Here is a 10,000-nt window from a genome sequence, read left to right as displayed (position 1 = left end):
GTTTGGCACCCTGTACACCCAGGTTCGAGTCCGGGTGGGGTGACCACGCTCTCCCTACGCTACATAGGGTTGCCACCCATTTTCACAAGCAACATTTCAAAGCATTTCCATGCCTTTTCAAGGACCCTTAATGACATGTTCATGATCCTTCATAACTTACATGTACACAGAATTCACAGGATGGCCTTATTAATGAATGAAAATTAAACAACAGCTTTATCCATTTCTAGTCTAGTAGGGTAGTTAGGGTATGTCTAGTCTAGTTTGGGTAGTTAGGTTATGTCTAGTCTAGTTTGGGTAGTAAGGTTATTTCAATTGAAGTGAAAAATGTATCAAATTGCAGAAGTTTGCAAATTTCATGACTTTTCAAAAACTTTCCATGAATTTACCAAATGTCATGACCTGTCCAGGCCTGCGCAATGGGATTTTAAAATGTTGTGACTTTTCCAAGATATTCATGACCGTGGGACCATTATGCATACCCACTAAGTTGTTCTACAACCAGTACTTTGAATGATGGCACTCTCCATTTGATCTGCTATAAATTTGGTATCATACAGTATACACCTTCATTATGATTCTCTCTTCTCCTTCTCTCCTCCCTTCTCTGCCCCCCCCCCCCCCCCCCCTCTATCTCTATCCCTGTCCCCCGGAAGTGTCTAGTCAGAATGAAGAGAATGAACTCAGGTGACCTTAGGTGTTCTCCTCTGTACATCCTCAGCTCATGTTGTACCTGCTTCAAACCAGTGTCCTACCTGTTTTTATTTAGATGACCACTGGGTTAAATTCTCTGATAGATTGAATGAGTTTCTTATATAGTTACATGTACAAATAACACAAATCCCTTTGGAAAGCTCTTTATTTATTTTCTTAATCTGTTTATTAGGTGTTGCAGTTTTTCCAACATGGCACTAACAATTGTACATACTGTATGCACCCCACCCCCTCCATCCCTCCCTCCCCACACTAGAGATAAACAATTTCACAAGTTTCCTGGTGTTATTGTCCTCTTGAGTGAGAGAGGATCCCAGCCAGCAAAACACAAGCTGCTGCGAGTGTCATCACACTCTGAGTGACACTCACTGTTACAGACCAAGAGGACTCTGAGTTAGCAAGCAAACCTGCTGCTCTCTGAGTGTGTCACCTCCTGATGACAGGACGCTTGTGTAAAAGAGGCCAACAGATATGCTGCAGATCTGTGCCATGTCTAAACCAATAAAACTCCTTTCAGATATGCTGTAGATCTGTGCCATGTCTAAACCGCTCAAACTCCTTTCCGATCTGCTGTAGTCAGGGATGGATTACCGAACGGGGCCATGAGCTCAGGGGGCCCCTACTCCAGAGCCTCTGCGTGAAGTTGCTGTTATGTATCTGTTATTTGTGGTTGAAAGAGGTGTATTTTGTTAACTTGCTGATGGCTTTAATTGAGTGTACCTGCGTTAGAAAATGTGTATGTCAGCTGTAAATCCTGTTGAGGTACAGGTGAATTTAGTTATTGTGCTGTTGAAAGAAAATGTCATTACATTTAGGTAATATTTTGCAAGCGCACAATTTCTGCGGGCACAAGAAGGGGGGGGGGGGGGGTTACATGGCCAGGCCCAGGGGCCCATGGTTTCATTATCCGTCCCTGGCTGTAGATCTGTGCCATGTCTAAACATCTAAAACTCCCTTAGCAACGCATGTTAGTGTTGGTTTGGGGCCATGCTTTGGATGGTCCAATATTGACTATCTACAGATGCTGATTTTATAAACACTTTATTTGAATGGTCCCCTATAGACTATCTACAGATGCTCAAATTATAGCAAAAACACAACAGCATTTGTTCACAGTCCTGTCTCTGTCAACTTGAAACAAACAAAGTAGCTTTGACCAACCCATAGACTATTCCAGTCCAATCAACAACAAGGGGCTGGACACATGGAGCACTTTGATTGGCCGTTGATTTCACAGCAATCTTTCCCCAATATTTAAGGACTTAACCATCAAAGTGTCTGCCACGTGTGCTAATATACGCACCCTTGCTCTCCGTTGTCCTCAGTGATAGACCTGATATACTGGCGGAATGTGGGGAGGACCGGCGTGGTGTTCACAGGTCTGGTGATCGGCCTGGCCTGCCTGTTCCAGCTCAGCCTCATCACCGTGGTGTCCAACTCCTTCCTGACCGTTATGGCCGTTACTTTCCCCACATATCTGATGTGCAAGGGCCTCCACCTCGTGCGACTCCTGGACGGATCCCACCCTTTCCGGTAAGGGGGGATTTTGCAGAGAGACCCCAGTCAGTCAGACAGGCAGAGAACCCTTACAAACACTTGCACATTGAGTGCCAAAAGCTCAGTGTGAAATTATTTTGACCCAGACCAATTAACTTTGACATCACACACATGCACTGACCTTCAGTGTCTGGGCTAAAGGTATGAATACAATTGTGCAGTCATTATAGTGCGAAATCGTATTAGAGCATTTGAATAAAATCTAAGAGTTTTTGTCAGTCTGAATTGCATGTAAGTATGAATTGCACTATGACATGAATTGCTCCATGATCTGTGGATAAGGCAGAGTCTTTGCCTGTTTCGTTTCAAGGTTTTTCTTGGAAGAGGATCAGACCCTGACAGATGACACCACCATCCGTGTTGTGGAAAACATCGTTCTTCTAATTGCCACGTTCGTCACAGAAATAAAGAGACTCGTCTTCATTGAGAACATGTTTGACTCATTTAAGGTGTTACATAGTATATGCAAAATAAATAAATGACCAGTGAATATTATCACTCTCAAAGACTTAATATAAAATAAAGAAATATTGGTAATATTAAAATAAAGAAATATGATCTGAGAGTGCAATGCAAACAGCAACAATTTTAACAATTCTAAAAATTGCTTTCCTACTCTTCTCATAGTTTCTTCTGCTGCTGTACCTGCTGACATACGTAGGCATCCAGACCAATGGCCTCACTCTGGTGATGTCTGGTAAGACAGAATGCTGGTCCTGTAACTCCTGTAGCCATAACAACAGAACTCTTGGATAAGACAGAATGTGGGCCCTGTAGCTTCTGTAACCATAAAAACAGAAACTCTTGGGTAAGAAAGATAATGCGGGTCCTGTAGATCCTGTAGCCATAACAACAGAACTCTTGGGTAAGAAAGATAATGCTGGTCCTGTAACTTCGTAACCATAACAACACAAGTCTTGGGTAAGACAGAAAGTCCCAGGAAGCAGACAGACAGATAAAATGATAACCTTTCCAGAGCTGTAAGTTTCTCTGTTTTAGAGCGTCCGTTAACTGAATGTTAATATAACAGCACATTATTCATTTGTTAGTCAATATCAAAGGCTTAAACACACATATTTATGTGAAAGAAATGTTGTTCAGTGACATTAACGTCATCTGTCGTGTTTTTTCAAACGCAAGGCCAAAGCCTCTCAACAGACAGCTCCATTCTCATCAGTAGTACACATTGTGGGACTTTTCTAAATGGAATCACAGTCATTTTAATCAGTCCTCATACAACAGTAAAACTGCATTACTCAGTAACATTTACATGCCAACAGAGGATTCAACATGAATTAAAGACTGGTGTTTGAACTGTTTAAGTTGGATGTGGAGAGATGAGTCTGTCTGCCTCAATTTGTTTCTCTCTCTGTCTTTTTGTCCTGCCACAGTGGTGATCTGTGCATTCTCTCTACCTCTCTTCTACAGGTTGAATCAGGTAGGAATCAGTCTTTCAATCTGAACACGGGGGATAAAAAAGGAATAATCCAAGGGAATAATACTCACTCACAATCACTCTCTCTCTTCCTCCCTCTCTTTCTCTCTCTCCCGTGCTCTCTCTTTCTCTCTCACTCACTCTTTCTCGCTTTCTTGGTCTCTCTCTCACTCTCTCTTTCTCTCTACTTCACTCTCACTCTCTTTCTTTCTCTCTCTGTCTCTCATTTCTCCTTCACTCTCACTCTTTTACTCTCTCTCTCATAGACACGGATTGAAAGGATTGTGAAAGCGGTGAGCGCTTCTTTAGACAGAGGAAAACTAATGTAAGTACCGACCTTATCCTGTTACATGTAATACAGCCAAGACGCAAAACATATGCTTATCAAACAGAGATACAATCCCACAAAAACTTAACATATATGGGCCATTCTACCGAATTCGTGTAATATGCAGTCCCTCAACAATAAAAACTATTTACAAAACAATTAGGTATTTAGGCATAGATATTTAATTAGAAAATGTTATGGTCTATATAAACCCAATGCATTACATGAGATAGTGATAAGCTAAATATATACAAAATCATCATTTATAGGGTACTTTCTATTGGGAAGTAGCTGTCCCCAACCCTGACATCTAAATTTCAATGCCTTTAAATAACACTTTTCAATTTTTTAAGATTTTTTTCAATGATTTAATTTCAAAGATCTTTATGATTGGGTTGAAACAGAACTTGGATTATTTAGATTTATTGTGGGTTTAATTTTTAAATCAATTTTCTATACTCAAAAAATCATGTCCCTAGTTTTCATGTCACTACCGAAACACAAGAGTTTTAGTCCATTGGCTGAGCCTGTGTTTTAGCCACGACTCTGCATTTTTGACCATGCAGTGACACTGCATCTCTGACCCTCATGGTTGAATGGTAAGTAGCTAAATCCCATAGTTTTTATATAAATGTGTTCCAAAGTCTGAAAATCGACGTGTAACCTTAAGAATTGTCACTACCGAAACGCATGTTTTCTTCAATTAACTAAACCTTTTGGGGTTTCATGGAAAATCTTATATTTGTATGTGTGTTCACCTCTTCAAAGATGTCTTTGCATGCAGTGTGCTTGTTAGAATTCTTTATTTATGCTTAAAATTAGCTAGAATTGTCACTACCGAAACAGTCACTACCGAAACATATGGTAGTGACCTGATGATTTCAGTAGTGACAAAATGAAATGGTAAGTAGTTCAATCCGATAATTTTTTAAATAAATGTGTTGTGCGGACTAAAGGGTGGCCCAGAGCACCTTTTGGAAGATTTTGGGAGAGAAATGAACATCCATCCAACAGTGCAGTCACTACCGAAACACTGGATGTCACTACCGAAACAGTGCAGCACTACCGAAACACAGGATGTTTTGTAAAAAATTAAGTATATTGAGTAATCAACTAAAATGTTATGATACTGATTGGATTAATGTATGTTCAATTTCATCAATCAACAACTCTGGAATCAATATGATCAGTATTTTGCATTTTACAAAGAAATATTGCACTTAGATTTTGATGAATTGTATAAATTGAACTTGAAAATTTGGTAAAAAATTCATTTTTATGGATTTCATTGTGAAAACCTTCAAGAAATATTTGTAAAAATACTCTTCAGAGAAGGGAAGGAAACACAATCTGAACAGGTCAATAATAATACTTTTTTACTATAGTAAATGTGATGTTTCGGTAGTGACAATTTTTGGAAGAGGAAAAACATTCCAACACATTCTGAAAATACAATATAAAAATTGACTGTTCTTTTACTAGATAAGTGTACTTTAGATATGGTACAATATACATACGGACAAAGTTTTGGGAATAAAACATAAAAAAAATCAAAATATTTCCGACCTGACTTTGCACCAATTCGGTAGAATGGCCCATATAAGTAATGATCTGAATGCAATATTGGAAAATCACAATAATGTTTAGAAACATATTTCTATCATTGTATTTATTGTATTTTAACCATTTTTTTTTTTTGCCATACATTATGTCAGTGAAATTGTTACACACATTGATGCACTTTGCACAAACACACAAACACACACACAACACACACACACACACACACACACACACACACACACACACACACACACACACACACACACACACACACACACACACACACACCAACATGTAACATCATTGTGTGATGAATCCTCCCCTTCTGTATGGAGTGTAAGAGCTGCTGTTTGTTCTGCAGCCTTGACAGCATCCATGAGCTCATCTTCCCCCCACCTCCACCTTCACCTGCTTCCACTCCACCCCCACCTGCACTGAAAGCAAAGCTGAAGACAAAGTGATGAGGGCGGGCACAGACAAACAGGGGGGGCAGATTCATGGGGTGGGGGGTGGACAGAGACTGATAATCTGAAGAAAAAAATGAAAAATGTCTTAATGCTCAACCTAATTCAATACACACATACGGTGTGTACAGGTCATTGAACGGGAGCAAGATTTTAAGGTCCGCAACTTGAGTGCGCAAATTGATCACTGATCAGAATGGTCAGGAAAAATTCACATTCATCAAAACTTTGTCTTAAAAACATCTTCAAACGTCTTAAAGGTAAACCCTCTCAGCCTAACAGCAATAGTCTTCCAGATGGCAGCCAAGTCCCTGATACGGAGCTGAGCCAGATCTGAGCCAGATCTGAGCCAGATCTGAGCCAGATCTACCAGTCTTATTTAATTTCCTTGATTATTTTTGCACAACAGTTAATGACTTCCCATCATGCACTACTAAGTACAGCTCACTCCTCCGTGAAGGTGACTTCCCACGTTCATATGCAGAATTAATTCAGTTTATTTTAGCAGCCCTTTTTAAGCCAAGGGCAGATGAGGTAAGAGCACGTTATGTTTACAGAGATGTTCATTGACACGTATCACTTCTGTTCGTATTTAGACAGAGCCCCACGTTTACATTTTTACATTCTTCCCTCAGGTTTATGAATACTTGACTATTTGAAACATTTACACAACCGAAATCTCTGAAATGTCATTCAAAATATTGTGTATAAGAGGTATGCTGTCTAAGAAGTCACATTTGCAAAGAAAACTGTTAATGTACGATAAAAGGTACTGTCATGTGAAGTGAATGTATTTGAGACACGTTTATATCTGAGACATGCGCTTTCAGTGAATATTTTCTATGTTTCTTCTGTACAGATAAATACCCTTATACCCTGCCTTTGTGTGGAATGAGAAAATACAACCCAAATAATTAGACAATAAAACTGAAACTGCATTAACCTTCATCATCAGATGTATTTGTATGACCCATAAACATTTTACTTATATGTATATTTACATTTCATTTACAACATTGCAAAATATCTGTTCCATCTTCTCAAAAACAAAACAAGGTTAAAAAAGCAGGAAAGTCAAGTCAAACATAAATTATTATTTTTCCCACAAGAGGGCGCTATTATACATGAAATTGTTTGCTAGCCTCCTTTGTTACAATAACAATAGTGTATCTGAGGTTTTTATTACTCAGATGAAGAACAGATGACGACATAAACGAGACACCTGGCAAACAGCGAGTGGTTATGGTGAATCAGTACTGGTGATACATGTTGCACGTTTATTTGTCAATGACTTATAGTGCATATAGATGATAGATGACATTCATAGATGATGACGGTGTTAATTTAAAGTGTTTTGTTTCGAATTACACTACAGTCCGGTTCAACAGAGGTGTTTTTAACATTTCAAACAAATATTGTTAAAATTATATGTATGAGTTGAGTAGATGGTGGCAGCAGGGTAAATAAAGTCAGAGGACCAATCAGAAAAACTCCAGCTATTGGGGGGGGGGGGGGGGGGGGGGGGGGGTAAGGACCGATACAGGTCCAGATTGTACTACAGGTTTCAGAGCATTCAGCTGTGCAACAGTAAGGCATTCTCCATCATGCTTTGTTTACGTCAGTGGTGTCCCAAATAAGAGTTCAATGCCAGACGAGTTTTTACTTGTTCGTCCTTTGAAGAGTTGGAGAGATAGAGTACTATAACGCAAAACACAATCCCCATATGGAAGAAGCGTGTTTCCACTAAACTGCAGTAATGACATGTTTACCGGTTTGTAATGTTTCTCAGACGATCGCGTTAGATATCATTTGGAATGGAATGGCCTTGTTTTGCTTTAAGGGGCAACGGAGGCTAGTGGAATGAAAGTAGTTTCCATGAATGAGACATCAAACCATTTGGGAAAACTGCTATGACACTCCGACCTCTGGAATATTTGAAGATGCTTTCTCGAATCTTTTGCTCGAAAATAAAATGAAGTCTAAACGAAACCATTCGTCTAGCTAATATTATTCACTTGTTGGAAGTAACAGTTACTGTAGCCTACAAGGTACTTGTACTATACTTGAGTATTTCCATTTTATGCTACTTTATACTTCCACTCCACTTAATTAGTTTGACAGCTTTAGTTACTAGTTACTTTTAAGCTGGATACCCAATGGATAAAATATCCAGCTTTTAAATTACAACACATTGTTAAAGATTACAGCAGTGGTTTCCAACCTTTTTGGCGACAGACATCAAAAAACAGTGTGTAGTCGGGATCACATTTCAGTTGTCTAAGTTGTTAACAGCTCCACCAAAAAGTGTTTTTTCCCCTCTAAACTTCTCACATGGCTTATTTTCAAAAGTTTAGTTTTTTCTTCTTTCCTCTCCCATTAATTATCTCACCACCCCTCAGCTTTATCTAGTTTCCCAGTATATGAAACTGCATTTAATATAAAGAAGCTTAAACTAGCTACACCTCCACACTGACAATTCAGTATTATGGTTTTCCCCAATTGCTAAGACACATTTTCTAAACTATTCACCATTTTCTTAAAACTTCACACTCATTCTCAAAACCACACTCACATCAGTACAACCATCTAACTTCCAGGTCAAAATCAATCTTTGCTCTCAGACGACGCACACAAGTAGTCAAAAACACACACTTTGTGATTGTCTCTTGCACACTAGATGGATTCTTTTAAACACTTCTACTAAAAGGTCTCCCCCCCCCCCCCCCCCCCCCATAAACAGGTATTTTCAAGGCAATCTACATTGTTTTGGCATACAGATTACCCTTACAGAAACTCACTGTCAAGACACATCCAGAACAATACTTTATCGAGCAAAGGGAGGTTATGCACTTCCTTGTGTGCCTGGTGATGTCAGGTTGCCCATAATGATGTGTGTGTTTTCCCTGTGTGCCGGTTACTGTTTTTTCTGTGTTTAATGTTTAACTTTAGCTGTAAGGCTATGTTTCCTTGTGTTTAAATGCCAGCGTGAATGTCTGATAGCGTTTTGAAGTCTGTGTGTTATCCTTAAATGCTCCTGAGTCCGTGTGTTATCAGTAAATGCTTCTGTGTGGTTAGTGTATTAATTTTCGGAAACGGTACTTTTTTATGTGTCAGACAATGTGTGGGCCGGTTGTATACACGAAAACGGATATAAATTTGGCCATTTTCGGTTAATCCCGTTTCGATCTGGACAGGCCTGACTGTTGTGTTAGGTAGGGAGCAGACCCCTCGTGTCTTGCTGCTCTCTCAGTTGAACCTGATTGGATGTGCTGTTAGTCATATGAGTGTCTTAGTAAAATCTGATTGGATTTGTAGAAGTGAATACCTGCGAGAAATGCACAGTGACTGAAAAAAAACAAAAAACTTGCATGTTTATGCAGAGCAGCGAGAAACTATTCTGGGCCCTTTCTGTTAAAGCGCTTTTAAGAGCCGCTGAGTTATGTAGGTCACCTGCGGAGTATGTGGAACAATATGCCTCCTCGGTGGGGAGTGTGAGGGGACATGTAGCTGACGCTCGGGCTTAACAGAACCAGCGCTGGTCCGCTACACTTCAGCACATCACACACGGGCCCTGGACCCTCTATTCACACACTTGGGCCCGGGTTTGGGGCTCCCGTAATAATATTTGTGGTTCATATTCACACGTTTGGACAATGGTCTTGTATGGGCTTTATCTAGTGTGGGGATATTGTATCGAATATTTGTCTTAAACTGAATGGTCCCTCTATACCTTATACCTCATTTATATCCTACATTCTACTGTGGATTGTAGTTTCCTGTAGTTATATGCCAAACTGATGCATACCCAGAACACAATATGACAGCATTCCGGAATCAAACATGCTGTAATTGGAAAACTATTTTGGACAACAACACAACAGCAATAAGCAACTCAAAGGGCTGAATTCCAAGTCTCAAATGCACATTCAAAAACAAATA

The 10,000-nt window shown here is 39.6% G+C and overlaps 1 protein-coding gene across 1 annotated transcript in view; it reads left to right on the top strand.

Moving 5' to 3' along the window:
- The window catches only part of rtn2b (reticulon 2b), an 8,937-nt gene extending 1,928 nt beyond the window's left edge, over nt 1-7,009 (top strand). The window contains exons 2-7 of the mRNA XM_080840264.1: nt 2,040-2,247; nt 2,582-2,720; nt 2,899-2,968; nt 3,663-3,709; nt 3,973-4,031; nt 5,959-7,009. Coding sequence (XP_080696390.1) covers nt 2,040-2,247; nt 2,582-2,720; nt 2,899-2,968; nt 3,663-3,709; nt 3,973-4,031; nt 5,959-6,058 — 623 coding nt within the window. The 3' untranslated portion in view covers nt 6,059-7,009. The remainder of the gene's footprint in view (nt 1-2,039; nt 2,248-2,581; nt 2,721-2,898; nt 2,969-3,662; nt 3,710-3,972; nt 4,032-5,958) is intronic.
- The last annotated feature ends 2,991 nt before the right edge of the window (nt 7,010-10,000 follow it).

The sequence above is a fragment of the Sprattus sprattus genome (genome assembly GCF_963457725.1).
Source record: "Sprattus sprattus genome assembly, chromosome: 1".
Lineage (NCBI taxonomy): Eukaryota > Metazoa > Chordata > Actinopteri > Clupeiformes > Clupeidae > Sprattus > Sprattus sprattus.
This window is presented reverse-complemented; position numbering and strand designations above follow the sequence as displayed.